The 16,209-nt window shown below is 46.5% G+C and overlaps 1 protein-coding gene across 1 annotated transcript; it reads left to right on the forward strand.

Annotated features, from left to right (window-relative positions):
* Positions 1–6,013: 6,013 nt before the first annotated feature.
* On the forward strand, positions 6,014–11,719 carry LOC102433288 (keratin, type I cuticular Ha3-I). The gene is made up of 7 exons (XM_006094946.3): positions 6,014–6,404; positions 8,304–8,386; positions 9,070–9,226; positions 10,397–10,558; positions 10,643–10,768; positions 11,154–11,374; positions 11,576–11,719. The coding sequence occupies exons 1-7, from the start codon at positions 6,057–6,059 to the stop codon at positions 11,691–11,693; spliced, it is 1,215 nt and encodes a 404-aa protein (XP_006095008.1). The 5' UTR covers positions 6,014–6,056; the 3' UTR covers positions 11,694–11,719.
* Positions 11,720–16,209: the final 4,490 nt, after the last annotated feature.

Consider the following 16,209-nt stretch of genomic DNA (forward strand, 5'->3'; position numbering starts at 1 on the left):
ACTGCACGGCTAATTTTCTCTCTTGCTCGCATAGTAACAACCATGGGCCTGAACGCAGAGCTCACTCTCTGAATGTCAGTTACATGTGAGGTGTGTCTATGAGAGAATAAAACTGATTTCAAACAAGCACACAGAGTTTATGCATCCTTCAAAGTTGTCACCTGGGGAAAGATGATGCTATTAGCGTCCCAAACATCTCTTGAAATGCCTTTGGGCAAAGAACTCATAATAGCAGGAGCTTATATTTGAGTAAAACCCAACAGATTTTTCAAGTTTTTCACTTCTCATTTGAATGTTTTAATCACTGAGATTAAATTTGGATTTTGGGACCCCTCCCCCATAAAAAAATGTATTTTAGCATCAAACTAGGACACTGAATCTTTGCCAATGTGAAAACTGACAGCTTTGCTGGGGCCCTGCTCCTCTTGGTGCCCACTGATGTCGGCCAAGGTTAGTGGCTCCCATGGCTATGGCGCTGTGGTCTGTGCGATGCCACTGTCCCAGTCATTGGCCAAAATCCTAGTCATGTCTTCTTTCCTTCAGATGAAGCTGACACTATCTCCCCCTGCTGTGATGATGTCTGCTCCAATCTTGGTCTTCAATTAATACTCCAGTTTTTTGAATGTTTACTCCATTGTTGTTGATGTTGTTGGAGCTCCCTTATCCAGACTTAAGGCATGAGACCCTGGGAGATAATTGAGTGACACTCCATGCTGTGCACAGAATGTCCCAGACCCGGTGGGTGCCTTCCAGCCTCTCTTCCTTCCTTCAGGGCAAGTTCAATCCCAGGAATCACCTCCACACCTTGTACAAATACCCCTGTCCAATCCTTCTCATCAGTTCTCTGTACATGCTGGGACCACTGTCCACCAATAGTTGCCTGCAGCTGCCTTTATCAGGGACAGGTGCTTCCCAAACACCATTGTCTTAAAAGCCTACTGTCAATCTAATGGTGGTTCTATTGCTGATAATCCTTTTTTTTTTTTTTATCTCTCTTGGTTTCTAGTGCAGTGTAGCTTCACTGCATTATGTCTAGGGCTGGGGCTGGTTTTGTTTTCCTACTTAGGAGCGAGGGGCTTCCTACTTAGGAGCGAGGGGCTTCTAGAACTGATTCATGCTTTTCAACATCTGTGTAAACTTCTCAACCACTATCAATTTTTTTATCCTTCAGAATTATTATTTTAAAAATAGCTTTATTGAAATATAACTCATACCATCTACACTAATAAAAGAGAAACATGCAAATTGGTGTCACTCCGCTATGCCCACCAGTCAATCAGAGTGACTATGCAAATTAACCCATCTTTGTTGATGGTGGTTAATTTGCATACGCAGGCGTGGAGTGAAGACAGAAGGCTCCGACCAGAGTGAAGACTGAAGACTGAAGACTGAAGAGGCTTGGCTTCTCCTCTGTGGCCGGACCAAAGGTCTGGGTCCCGGGTGCCGGAGGAAAACCGGTGCCGGAGGAAAACTGGTGCCGGCAGCCAGGGGAAGGAAGGCCTATTGCGCGAATCTTCGTGCAACGGCCTCTAGTAATATATAATTCATATACCATAAAATTCACCTATATGAAGTATATAGTTCAGTGATTTTAAATATATTGACAGAATAATTTAACCTTTACCATAATTTTAGAATATTTCATCACCCCCCAAAAGAACTCTTTTACCCAGTTAGTAGTCACTCCCATTGCTCCCCCTCACCCGCCAGGCCTAGGCAACCCCTATTGTCTCTATAGATTTGCCTATTCTGGGTACTGCCTATGAATGGAATCATACAATATGTGGTATTTTATGACTGGCTTTTTAAAATATAGCATACTATTTTAAATTTAGAACCCAGTAAGAGCAAGTTCAATTTCTTCTTCTTTAAACCTTCCTGTAACAATGAGCATACATTTTTTTTTAAGTTCACCTTTTCATTAAGGGTGCAGTCTTTTGAGAGATGTATCTTTTTTCAATGCTTTGAGTTCTAACACTCACAAAGACCAAAGGCCTTGTCTCCTGTCCCTTATTTCTCTAGTCTAATACACCTTACCCCATTTTAGACTCTTCCACAAACTCTGCACGTGAGCCTCGGCAAGCTTCTTCCCCCTCTGTGTCAATGCCTTCCCATCTGAAAAATGAAAGAGTTGAATGAGATGGCTGCCCAGGTCTTCCTTGGCAGTGCCAACATTCTAAGATTCTAGACTTCATATGACTTGGCACTATCTGCAGAAAAGACATTTTATCATCATGTGTGTGGGAAACCCATTCTAAGAATGTCGTCTGGCGAAGTGATCCTGAAATACCCAGTTGTCTTGGGCTATGGGCTGACAGTCCATTGGGAGAACATTTCTCCAAGGCTGGGTCCTCTTGGCATTCTCTTCACCTGCAGCTGAGACCTACACATCAGCCAATTCATGAGCAACAGGTCCTTTGATCCCATAGGAAGCTTAGTTTCCCTTCATCACTTCCTAATAGCTCCCTTTGGAAACTGGCAAACTCAGCAGTTACCACAAGAGTGTGGATGCCAATCATGACAAAGGCTTTATTTCCAGAATAACAAGCTCAATGGCAATTTAACGATTATGTTGGAATAGGAGCCTTACCTGCGTCCCTTTACAGCTCTTTATTGCTTTAGAAGACTTGCAAGAATTTCCTTTTGGAATTTTTAATGTTAATTTTATGTCTTTTTCTTGTACAGAAGTAATGTATTTTTAAAAAATTTGGAGGAGACAAAAAAGAGTAGAGAAGAAAAAGAAAGCATTCATAATCCTACCATTCAAAAACGTGCAGTGTTATCATTGTAGTGTGGTTCTTTTTTATCTCTCAATTGTCTCATTGTTACAATATTTTTAATTTTATTATAACTATTTGTTTACCTTATTTTGGGTCAGTGTATTGCTCTTGAGTAGGGTTATCAGCATTTGAACAGTTGTGATTCTAAGTTTCTCCAAACGGTGGGATATAATTCTGTATCTGATGGGATATAATTGTATCATCAATCCTAATATATAAAAAAGCCAGGGGCCATCATGACCAAAACAACTGGACAGACAACCTAACAGCAGGCTGCATGGGGTGACCAGGCCGGCAGGGGGTTAGTGAGGGAGACCAAATGACTGAACAGCAGGCTGCGTGGGGCGACAAGGCTGGTGGGGGGGGGCATTTGGTGGTGTCCAGGCCAGCAGGGGGGGCAGTAAGGGGCGACAGAGGGGGGCATTTGGGGGCAATCAGGCAGGCAGGCAGGTGAGCAGTTAGGAGCTAGTGGTCCCGGACTATGAGAGGAATGTCCGACTGCCAGGAGTCGGACATCTCCCAAGGGGTCCCAGATTGGAGAGGGTGCAAGCTGGGCTGAGGGGACCTCCCCCCAGACCCCTCCCCTGTGCATGATTTTCTTGCACCGGGCCTCTAGTATAAAAATAAAAATTGAAATCAGTCCATAAAGTACTTCAATATTGCTGAATTCTATCACCTCCACATTCACCCTTCATTCTTCTTCAACTAAGCATATTTATGGCAGACAAGATTTTCTGCCCTCTCCCCCTCACTCCCTTTAATTTCTCTCCCTAGGACCTAGGCAATGCAGATCGGATTGATTGTGAAATTATTGAACACTTCTGAAGCATGGTGATGGGGACTGGGACTTCAAGGGGTCAGCAGATTTGGGTTCAAATGATAAGACCCTAAGCAAGCCATTTCTCCATCCTGTGCCTCAGTTTCCTCATTTGTACAGTGAGAGACTTGAATGAGATAATCATTAAGATCCTTACCATCACACTTGTTCCAAGATTTTCCCTCTCTCTTGATAATTTTGGCATTTGAGCTCTACCTTAAGAGGTGGAAGGAGGAAAGGAAGAGCAAAGCAGTCTGGTTGCTGATCTGCAGCTGTAGCTGAGGGGCTTGGGCTCTGCTCTGAGCACCTTTATTTGAGTTCTGCTGTTTCCCCTGTTAGGACGATGGTAAGGAGCCCCTCTTCTCCCTGGGCAGTATATCTAGGCACACAACTGAATTCTTTCCTCATCACCTCCCTTTAGGATAGTAAGTACATCTCACCTTATGCCTTGCAACAAAATAGAAGTTACAGGCATGGACAGTTCCAAGTGCTTCTGCTTCTTGGGTACTTGTTCCTACATCACCAACTATTATAAATCATCAGATCCAAACAAGACTGACAGCTTGAAGCTGCTTAAAGTACACTAATTATGGTAAGAACATCTATATGGGTAAGAGCAAAGCTCACAAGCTTTCTAATCAGGTGTACAAACTGACTGTGGCAGGATTTCTCTAAACAATGAACATCTCAGCTCAGGGTGTTTAAAGTCTCAGTTTACCAAAGTTCAGTGTGGGTGTTCTTTTGAAGAGCACAGGTGTGGTATATACCTGTGTGACTCTGGAAAGATCCTGGCAACTTGCTGGTCAACTTATCCAAGACCCTCTCCATGGTTCTGATCTTACTGGGCCCCTTGCCACACTAAGAGTTTTGACCGTCAACTCCACTTTGATGCTTTCTCCTCCTTGACCGTCTGTCGTGCCATGAACCGGTTCTCTTCATGTTCTCTCGCCAGTTCCCCATTTAATCCTGCTCTCTGGTTGGGGAGTTTTCCAAAGTTTGGTCCTCAGCCCCTTGTTCTTCTCTTTGTGGACTCTCTCCCTGGGCTTATTTCTCTAGTACTCATATCTGCACTGGGATTATATCTGTCAGGAATTCTAGTCAACTCCGAGGACCTGCTGAACATTTCCCTGTTCCTTCAAATGCAGCTTATCAAGAATGAAACTACATCACTTCTCTCCTTAGAACCTTCAAGGGCTCCCCTTTGCCCTTAAGATAAAGCCCAAACTCAAGGACCTTCATATAAGGGTCCTCCATGCCTTCAGGGAACTCATCTAGAGAGAGAGGTAGACATGAATCATGACAACGCCATGTTCAAGGTGAGATGAGAGCTTGGGAAGGAGGAAGAGAGGATCTGCCAGAAGTTAGGAAAGGAGGTAGGTCATTTGTACCTATGCAGCAGGGGAGGATGGAAAGAGTCTGCTTCTCCTCCACCCTCATCTGTCACTCCCTGGCTCACATGGTCCTTACTGAGCTTCTCCCAGTTCCTCTGATGCAGAACTTCCCAACTTACTGAGGTCTGAAGAAGTTAGCGAAGGAGGTAGTTCACTTATTTAGGAAGCAATAGTATGATGGAAAGAGGAGAGATCCGCGCTGGCATCCTGGCTTCACAACATATTAACTCCTACCCTCTATGCCTCGTTTTGCCCATCTGTAAAATGGGTATAACACCACTCATCCTTGAAGGCTCATGGTGAGGAGTGAATGAGATCATGTTTCTGAAAAGTGTCTAGCACCACCTTGGACCTGTGTAGGTGCCCAACAAATGCTAGCTCCATCTGACCACAGCCCTGGTCTGACCCTCCATTCCTCACTGTTCCCTGTCCGAACTATGATCCTGGTAAACATCTGTTATTTGGTTGATTGACATTATCACAGATATAGGTGGTGCCCGCATATCAGGCAACGGCCACTGGGAACCAGGCAGTTTGAATGGTTCCAGGGGGATTTATTCTTCTTTCTGAGAACATGGGTTTAGAAGCCAGTGCTGGAAATTTGACCTAGCCAAGGACACACAGGCAGGAGCTAAGTTTTTCTGTCGTAGCGAGCAGAGCCAGAGGCTTGCCAAGGAGTCAGGGCTGGGAAGCCAGGAAGCAAAGGAACGACAGTATTCCTGGCCCACCACGCCCAGTAATAAAGGCCAGGGCGTTCGCGAGGCCAGTGCTTTGAAGCCACACAGTGAGGCTCTTACTTCATCGACGCTCAGCATGGACGAGGAGTCCTGAGGTAGGGAGAAGCCCCAGTAAAGACTTTTATGAGGTGAGGGACTCTTCTGAGGAAACATAACAAACCAAGGGGAAGGGCTTTTGACCATCGCCAAGTAAGTAGGAATGAAAGGGCTGCCTTCCATGTCCACACCCTCTGAGGAAGGGGTATAAAGGCTCCCAGAACTAGGAGACCCACACGCTCCTTGGAGAACTGGGACTCTGTCTTCAGCCGGCGCCTCACTCCCTCCCAGCACCATGCCGTACAACTGCAGCCTGCCCAACCTGAGCTGCCGCTCCAGCTGCCCCGCCCGGCCCTGCGTGGCCCCCAGCTGCCACAGCACCCCCCTGCCCGGGGCCAGCAACATCCCCGCCAACGTGGGCAACTGTGGCTGGTTCTGCGAGGGCTCCTTCAATGGCAGCGAGAAGGAGACCATGCAGTTCCTGAATGACCGCCTGGCCAGCTACCTGGAGAAGGTGCGGCAGCTGGAGCGGGAGAATGCGGAGCTGGAGAGCCTCATCCAGGAGCGCTGCCAGCCCCAGGAGCCCCTGATGTGCCCCAGCTACCAGTCCTACTTCCGGACCATCGAGGAGCTGCAGCAGAAGGTGAGGGGTGGGCACCGCACTGCCCAGGCAGGACCTTGTAGGGAGGGAATGTGAGCTCTGATTCAGAAATAAGACAGGCTCTGGGGGGGATTAAAACACAGGGGTTCCAGTCTGGCTTTTCCATTTTGTTTCCTGGAGGCCCATGTTCTTCTAGGCCCAGGACTGTTAAGTCTGAACATTTGCATAGTGTTAGTCTTTGTGGAGGTAGCAGCACTTTGCATAAATACGCTGTAATTAAAAGCTGCTGTGCATTTGCCAAGCTCCGGAATTACTACCCTGGGGTGAGAGAAAAGACTGGGCCCGAGAACCTTCGGTAAAGCGGAACCTTCTGTAAAGACCAGACCATTTCTCTCTCCCGCATCTGGACTTTCAATGGCTCTGACCTCTTACTACTGTCCTCTGTGGGTCCCTAATCTCTGTGACATCATTGTCCTGACCTAGATGCCTCTGGGTTTCTCCTGGTTGTACTGTCCAGTGAGGGCATACAATGCTTGGCTAGAACCAGAAATCTTGAAAACTACCTACCAGGACGTGGTGCCAAGCCATGCTGGGTGGCCGGGAGGGCGTGGCTGCTTTCCTGATCCAGCCCATGATCCCAGCTGCAAGTTTATTTCCTTACTAGAGCCCCGGTGCATGAAATTTGTGCACTCAGGGCGGGGGGGGGGGGGTCCCTCAGCCCAGACTGCACCCTCTTGCAGACTGGGAGCCCTCAGAGGATGTCCGACTGATGGCTTAGGGGAGCGGGCCTAAGCCATCAGTTGGATATCCTTAGCACTGCCATGGAAGCTCCCACCACTGCTGCTGTGCTAGCCAGCCATGAGCCTGGCTTCTGGCTGAGCGGCGCTCCCCCTGTGGGAGCACACTGACCACCAGGGGACAGCTCCTGCATTGAACATCTGCCCCCTGGTGGTCAGAGCGTGCCATAGCAACCGGTCATTCTGCTGTGCAGTCGATTTGCATATTAGCCTTTTATTATATAGGATAATGTCTTATTATGGGCAAGTCCCCTAATTCAATTTTTTTAGGTAGTTAAAGGGAGGGGCAGAATTTACACTTGAGCCTGAAGCTAAAATTGCCCTTAGCTCAAAAATCTGCATACCACTGAGACATATTGGTGAGGCTCATTCTGAACCCCCACACTGTTCTATTATGTGTATCAGTATTGGGAACCATCTTTTCTCTTTAGTGAAAGGAACCTTTTGTTATGTTACAATGACTAACTTTATTTCATGAGTTGTGTTTTGGCTTCAAGACTGTATCCAGTATTCATGCAGCAACTTCAGCTCTTCTGTTCAATGTTTACCTGGCATATCTTTTATTTTATTTTCTCTAAATCTTTCTAGATTTTTATGTATTATATAGGAATAGCCGTTTTTCTCTCTTGGCCTGATCACAGCCCCCCTGGCAGTCAGTGCTGGGTCGATGAGGTACCCACAGTGCAGCAGTCAATGCTGTGTCACCACGGCGACCCAGCACTGACTGCAGGACTGACTTCCGAAGTTTGGTCGAGCTTTCAGTCGTTTTCAGTCGTATATATATTTTATCTTCCCGTTGGATTGGAAGTTTCTTGAGGGCAGGATCTAGTGCTTACTCATTTTTGTATCCTCAGCTCTTAGAACCATGCCAGACATATAGTAAGTTTAAAAAAAATAAATGTTACTTATTATCAACTTCTCAGTACTGCTTATTAGGAAAGAAAAAGAAAGATAAGTTATCTACTGATACTTTTCTGGGTGTTCTTTTCAAATTAAATTTCTCAAATAGTTATTGAGCACAGAGATAGCACTTAATAGTCTTATACAAGATCTACTAGGGTGCTCCTTCCAGATAGATAAATTAGTAGGGATTGCCGCTGCTGAAAGTAACCCAGCTCACTCCAGCATGTGTTGGGTCTTCCAGATCCTGTGCAGCAAGTCGGAGAATGCCCGGCTGGTGGTGCAGATCGACAACGCCAAGCTGGCCGCGGACGACTTCAGGACCAAGTGAGTGGCAAGCGGGGTGCTGCCTTCTCTCTGTCCTCTCCGTGCCCTTAGCCTGTGCTCAACACTGACGAACATCAACAGAGCGTTTCCCTGCGTGTGTTCCCCAAGGGCTCGAGGCTCACCAGAGCTTAGAGACCTCTTTTCCGGATTCACCTCCTGCTTCTCTGCAGAACGACATCCCCCAACCTAGTGCCGGAGCCTGCTCCCCAGTGCTCTCCGCTGCACAGAAGTCCATCGGGAGACTACGGGAGATGTATTAATTTTGGACATCTCACCGTTTTTATGGGCTTTTATCCCTTTAAGTCCACTGGCTCTTTATTTATTAAAAATAATTACAGCCCAGCTGGCGTGGCTCGGTGGTTGAGGGTCGAACTATGAACCAGGAGGTAGGTCACGGTTCAATTCCCGGTCAGGGCATATGTTCGGGTTGCGGGCTCGATCAATGATTCTCTCTCACCATTGATGTTTCTTTCTCTCCCTCTCCCTTCCTCTCTGAAATCAATAAAAATATACTTTAAAAAATAATCACCAGGGAATTTTTCTCTAGGAGCTACTGCTCAGTGTTAAAAATCTAAATGAAAGAGATGGTTGTACAAAACACAAGCCCCAACTCCCAGCTGTCTGACAAACCAAACCAGAGTCTAGGTCAGGCCTGCATCTGATGCACCTGTTACGTACTGCAGGTACGAGACGGAGCTGGGCCTGCGGCAGCTGGTGGAGTCGGACATAAACAGTCTGCGCAGGATCCTGGACGAGCTGACCCTGTGCAAGTCTGACCTGGAGGCCCAGGTGGAGTCCCTGAAGGAGGAGCTGCTCTGCCTCAAGCAGAACCACGAGCAGGTGAGGTATCCCAAGGAGCAACGGACTTGAACTTGCCACGGCCTGTTTCCAACCCCATGGGGTGTGGGAGAGGCTCGGCAAGCTGGGGAACGTGTTTTCCAAACAAAAAGGGGTTTATCGAGAATGAGTAACCTAAACATCCCTGATAGCAGATTAGGAGTTTTCTGCCGGAGGCAGGAATGAGAGTGAAGGAAGCTGGCGAGCCCAATAATGAAAGGCCGGCAACCAGGCAGCCCCCAAGTCAGAGCACGTCTGCGGGGGTCTTTCATCCAGATTTTCCACTTAGCAACTGGAGAGGCCAGGATGAGGCCTCTCGACACAGCAGAGCGGGCTGAGCTGGAAACGAAGCCCCTCTCTTCCTTCCTTCTCACTCAGAGTGCTTTCTGCTGGACAGGAAACACTGAGAAAAATGCTCACCACTGCTGCTCGGTTGCACAATAAAGAAAACAGATATTCCGTGCAAACTTTAAATTCCCAAACAATGTCAATGGTGATAGTTGATATTACTTAAGTACATGTTGTGTGCCAAATGTTGTACCAAGTGCTTTTGAACTCCAGAGGTAGAAATTGGGGCATTTAGAAGCTTCTAGAAGCCATACAGTAAGGGGTAGAAGTGAGACCCAACTCAAATCTGCCTGACGTCCACCAAAGCCAAGCACCACACAATGTTGGCTCAGTGAGATTAGCAGTGAAATGAAGAGACACCGATTTCCTCCAGCAAGATCTATGCTGGTGGAACCAACAAATCACCAGTTATGCGACAATGGCAGATTTTGAAGTAAGCAGTCTTTAATTCATTTTTAGCCAGACTCTATCCTTTTTACTACCCATGGTTAAGAATCCAACATAAGAGGCTTTCTGGTATAGCAGCAAAATCTCACCAAATTTGTGGTGTTTGGGAAACTTCACCTTCCACATGAGGAGTGGTACACTGAACATGAGGCTGGAAAGAGGTCATGGACTTGAAAGCATTTTGTAGAGTGAAATACACAGATTAGTCATGAATATAGAACCCAGTTAATGAGAGGATCAGAGGGAACTGAGCTGTTGAAAGCTTACGAATGATCACAAGTTGAATGGCATTCTTAGAGGAGAGGATCAGGATCCTTTAATTTTTTAAATCATTAAAATGTAATAAATACTGTTCAAATATTTTAAATCTTCCATCAGGAAGTCAACACCCTGCGTTGCCAGATTGGAGACCGCCTCAACGTGGAGGTGGACGCTGCCCCCACCGTGGACCTGAACCGCGTGCTCAATGAGACCAGGTGCCAGTATGAGGCCCTGGTGGAGACCAACCGCAGGGACGTGGAGGAATGGTACACCAACCAGGTGGGCATCTCAGCACATGGCCACCCAGGACCTTGGGACCCTTAAGGCAGGGTCTGATCCTGTCTCTTACCTTTGATGTTTCAGACCCAGGAGCTGAACAAGCAGGTGGTGTCCAGCTCAGAGCAGCTGCAGACCTGCCAGGCGGAGATCATTGAGCTGAGACGCACGGTCAACGCCCTGGAGATCGAGCTGCAGGCCCAGCACAACCTGGTGGGTACTGTTCAGACCTGCTGGTGAGAAAGCAGGGGAATCAGAGTCACAGGGCAGCCCTTTGGGTCACAGTCTCTTTAACTCTTTTTTTTTTAAATGTTTTTATTGATTTCAGAGAGGAAGGGAGAGGGAGAGAGAGAGAAACATCAATGATGAGAGAGAATCATTGATTGGCTGCCTCCTGCATGCCCCCTAATGGAGATTGAGCCTGTCACCCAGGCATGTGCCTTGACTGTGACCTTCTGGTTCATAAGTCGATACTTAACTACTGAGCAATACTGGCTGGGTGCCTCTTTAACTGTGGAAGCTTGTGACTTCTATGGAACCCTATGTAGGGACATGCTAAAGGAGCAGCTCTGTGACATTCTTCCTCTTCCCCACACAGAGGGACTCACTGGAGAACACGCTGACGGAGACAGAGGCCCGCTACAGCTCCCAGCTGTCCCAGGTGCAGTGCATGATCACCAACGTGGAGGAGCAGCTGAGTGAGATCAGATGTGACCTGGAGCGGCAGAACCAGGAGTACCAGGTGCTGCTGGATGTCCGGGCCCGGCTGGAGTGTGAGATCAATACATACCGGGGCCTGCTGGAGAGCGAGGACTGCAAGTGAGTATGAAGCTAGTTATACTTTCCTTGAGAGCACACGAGGTTGTGGGGGGGTGGGGGCTCTTCTTGATGGAAATCATTTTATAACTTCAAGAGTTTGGTTGGCAACAAAGGAAGAAAGATATAAACAAAGTGTGTTTAGTATCTTCCAGTTTCTTCAGCTCATGTCACCCTAACTTGCCCCAATGGTTTTGTCTCCAGTCTTCCCTGCAATCCATGTGCTACAACCAATGCATGTGACAAGCCCATTGGACCCTGTGTCTCCAATCCTTGTGGCCCGCGTGTTCGGTGTGGGCCTTGCAGTACCTTTGTGTGCTAGAGGCCCTGGTGGCAGGAGGAGGAGAAGGGCTCCGAAGTCACATCTCAACTCTACTTGGTTCAAACATCTCCAACAGTGACCACTTTGGATAAAGGAAGAAACTTCTCTTGCACCAGCTTCCAGGGTTCACCTCTAGGCTTCTGCTGAAATTCCTGGCTTGATTCTTTCCTATAAGACAGCGGTTCTCAACCTGTGGGTTGCGACCCCTTTGGCGGTCGAGCGACCCTTTCACAGGGGTCGCCTAAGACCATCCTGCATATCGATATTTACATTACAATTCATAACAGTAGCAACATTACAGTTATGAAGTAGCAACGAAAATAATTTTATGGTTGGGTCACAACATGAGGAAATGTATTTAAAGGGCCAGAAGGTTGAGAACCACTGCTATAAGAGATGGCAGAGTCACCTTACTGTCTCCATCTTCTGAGACACATAGAGAAATCTATAACAGGGTCAAGTAATATCTATTATCACAGTGACATTTACATAATGTGTTGTGCTTTCACAGGTACTCATCTAGATGTGATTGTAAAATAATTTCATTAAATGTGATATTGCTGATGGGCACACCATGAAGCTAAACAAAATTGAGAGACATTTTCCTTGTCACTCTTTTGGTCTTTGGAGATGCAATAAAAGATGCCTTGTTAACCTCCTAATAAACTTTTAATCTGGCACAAAAGTGATAACTGTCCTTTTCGTTCATCAATTCCAAAGTTGGGTGTCTTGTATAAATAAAAAGTAACCGGTGTTCTTCCATCAAATGAAGGGATCATTCACTCTAATATATGGTCTGTGACTTCTCCTTAAAGGAAAAGTCTCCACTAGACACACCCACTCATTCTTGTGGATTTCATGTTTGGGAAGAAGGTGGTGGGAAAGGAATGGCAAATCCATGAGGTTCTCTGCAAACGTTTTCTGTCAAGCTCTTCAGAGGGAACATGTGAGCGCATCACAGAAACAGGTCAACAACAGGAGGAAGTGGATCTTGAGTGGAAGGCCATGCCTCTTGGCAATGTGTAATATTGTAACCTGGAAAGAACTGGGAAAAATAATCTCAGCCAACAATTATCTTCTCCAACTCAATCTCCACATGTTGGAGAGGTTTTTGTCCACAGCCATCAAAATCAAGCAGTGACTATTTTTGTTCCTGAAAATTTCATAGTTATGAACATATGCAGAAATATATTGTACATAGAACCAGACCTTTAAGTCAATGCATTACAAGTCATTAAACCAAAATGTTAAAAAAGATTCCTTTTCAATCACATTCTCTCACCAAAATATTATTAATGTTAACATTATCTTTCATATTACTGAATTACGATATATTTTGGGAGTGCCAATGTTTATGTCTACTTTATAATAAAAACTAATATAATTTTTAAAGCTTTATCACAGAGGACTTAGTCCTTTAAAATTTTTTATTAGTCATGTCTGGTGCATATTTAACAACATGCATAATGTTTTACAGATGTTGTATATATACATATTATAAAATGCATAAAAATAAGTAAACATATTATAGGTTTGGACTCAAAATTTTTTTAGTAGGGGCATAAAAAGAAATATGGTGAAACCCAGTAGATTGGTGAGCCCTGTTTCCCCATAACCCCTTGAAAAATTGGGATATGACATTTCAACCTGAAATAAAGGTGTGAGTGGAAATTCTTTGGAACACACATGTCTTATTGGAGAGTTGCAAGTCAGACAGTTTTGTTTTGGTCACAAAGATCCTTTTCCCAGTGAGAAGATTGATCGCCCTCACCACTGTGGGAGGGGATCATTCAGTCACTGAGGGCCCCATAGAGAGCAAAAAAGCAGTGGATGCACTTCCTTTGCCTGAGCTGAACCTTCATCCTCTCCTGCCCTTGGACATCGTGCCCCTGGTTCTCTGGTTTTCAGACTCAGACAGCATCACACCACCAGCTTTCCTGGTTCTCTGGCTTGCAGATGGCAGATCAGGGGCCTTCTTAGTCTCATAATCACATGAGCCAGGTTCCATCATACATCTCATCAGATATATTTCCTATTGATTCTGTTTCACTGGAGAACCCCAATACATGGATAGAGAGTGCCAAGATGGCAGGTAATGGGGTTTGTGGTGGCATGAATGTCCCAAACATAAAATACAGGCCTGGGTAGCTTCTCCTGGGAATAGGAGACTGGAATGGAGACAAGCGTGCATTCAACATGGACCATCTTTTCTGGTTCTCACTCTTCCCTGGTTTCAGCAAACCTGGAGGTAGGTATTGAATTAAATTTGCTTTCAGGGTCAGCTCAGAAGGTTTCTCTCTTCCTTCCTTCAACTTCCTTTGAATAACCCCCCTAGTTTCTTGTTTATGGGAGTGAGGGAGGAAAAGAGAGAGAGAGGAAGAGAGGGTGGAGGGAGAGAGAGAAGCAAAGCATAGAGTGAGAATGTATTGTATGGTTCAGTTAAAGGGTTATTAGTAAAGCTCAGGAAATAGCTGATACCAGACACATCTTGGTTTTGTTGTTGAGGAGAAAGGAGAGGGAAGAGGCAGAGGACAATGACTATAGAACCTTAGCATCCCATAGATAAGGGAAAGGATTGCCTAGGAGAAGAGAGAGACTGTGCATCAATAACTCTTATCCCCATGCTCTTTTTACAAGAGCTGGTTTTCCTGTTGACATAGATCCTTCCCTCAAACCTGGGCCAATTTGCGACTGCAGAGGAAGTGACACTCTGTGACTTCTGAGGATCATTCGTGAAAGGACAAGAAGCTTCCACCAGGTTCTCCTGGGATGCTTGAGACCCAGACACCGAGCCCTGAGGAAGCCCATGCAGTCTTAACGCCTTTCCAGAGGATACACATCATAGAGCAGCAATGGGTCATCTGCTGTGCCTTTTCAGAATGCCTGACCCACAGAATCCATGAGCAGAATAACATGTTTGTTGATTTACAGCACTATATTTGGGGTGTTTGTTACGCAGCAGTAGAGACCAGAACAGGGACTCTCTCTGGGGCCTCTGGTTTGTCTTTCCCTTGAGTGGGAACCAAATGAAAGCAGCAGACATTACATCTGTATTTTCCAGCACCCACACAATTCTATGGGCATCTAAACAGGGCTGACTTTCTTTTATCAGTTGTATTTTTAAAGACCACCCTTGCATATATACTCCAGCTTGTCATTTATTCCTCTAAAGCAGTGGTTGCCAACCTTTTGGACCTCACGGACCACCAGTGGTCCGCAGACCACTGGTTGGCAACTGCTTTTTTAACATATTATAATATGTTTAGAAACATATTATAATACTAGAGGCCCAATGCATGAAAATTCATGCATTGGAGGAGGGGTCCCTCAGCCCGGCCTGCCCCCTCTCACAGTCTGGGAGCCCTCAGGGGCAGGAGGTGACCTGGCAAACAGGGGAAGGTCACGCCCCATCACACCTCTGCTGCTGCCACTGCCGGCAGTGCAAGCCTCGGCCGACCTTGGTTACCTGAGCCTCAGGTAGCCCTGAGCGGCTGGGCAGCCACCATCCAAGGCTTGCCTGTGCCTCGGGCCGGGACTAGGGATCTCCAGAGGCAGGCACGCGGCAAGGCCGGGCCTTCCCCCAGGTGGGCCCGACCTTGCAGTGTGCCTGCCGCCCCGGCAGGGCTGAGGGGACTGGGCACCGCCATCTTGTGGCTGTGGGTGCCGCCATCTTTTGAAGGTATGGCTGTCAACTAGCATATTCCCTCCTTATTGGCTGTGGGCGCCGCCATCTTTGAGGGTGGGGAAGTCAATTAGCATATTCCCTCCTTATTGGTTGTGGGTGCCACCATCTTTGCGATGGCGTGAGCGTCAATTAGCATATTCCCTCTTTATTAGATAGGATGTGTTTGATAATTCCAGTATCTGAAGTCTCTGTGGTTTGTTTATGCTGTTGTTTCTACTGGCTCTCACTCATGGTGCCTTGTTTCCTTGTGTGCTTAGTCATGAGTGACTGTGAGTTGTTCATTGCATCAGTCATGACAGGCAAAGTTACAGTTACCACAGTAACAACTCCCAGGTTTCCCAAATCTCATCACAACAAGAGTTTATGTCTTGTGCTCTAATTCCACCACTGGCCATGAGGAGGCTCCAATCATCATACTTACTCAAGAAGCCAGGCTGACAATACCTCCAACTCTAGCTACACTTCCACAGATCTGCTTGGGAGGGCGGCCCATTCTGCAATGACTCATAAGCTTTGGTCTTCAGTGAATAACATTCACATGTTATTAACCAAAGGAAGTCACTTAGTCATGCCAACTTCAAAGGAGGTAGGAAGAGCATTCCTGCCATATTTGTGAAAGGCAGAGAGAGAAACATGTGGTGAACAACACTAATGATTACCACCTTCATTTTCCTTGGAATATTATTTGTGGGACTTCGTTGAGGTAGGATGATGGTGTGTGTTCCTCCAGAAAAGAGTGGCACTTGTTCCTGCCACTGCACTCCGGCACTACCGGTCAGAGACCTCTTTAAATTCACTGCCTGAATTTTTTGGAATCATGCAGGTGATGTG

The sequence above is a fragment of the Myotis lucifugus genome, unplaced genomic scaffold, assembly GCF_000147115.1.
Source record: "Myotis lucifugus unplaced genomic scaffold, Myoluc2.0 scaffold_146, whole genome shotgun sequence".
Classification (NCBI taxonomy): Eukaryota; Metazoa; Chordata; class Mammalia; order Chiroptera; family Vespertilionidae; genus Myotis; species Myotis lucifugus.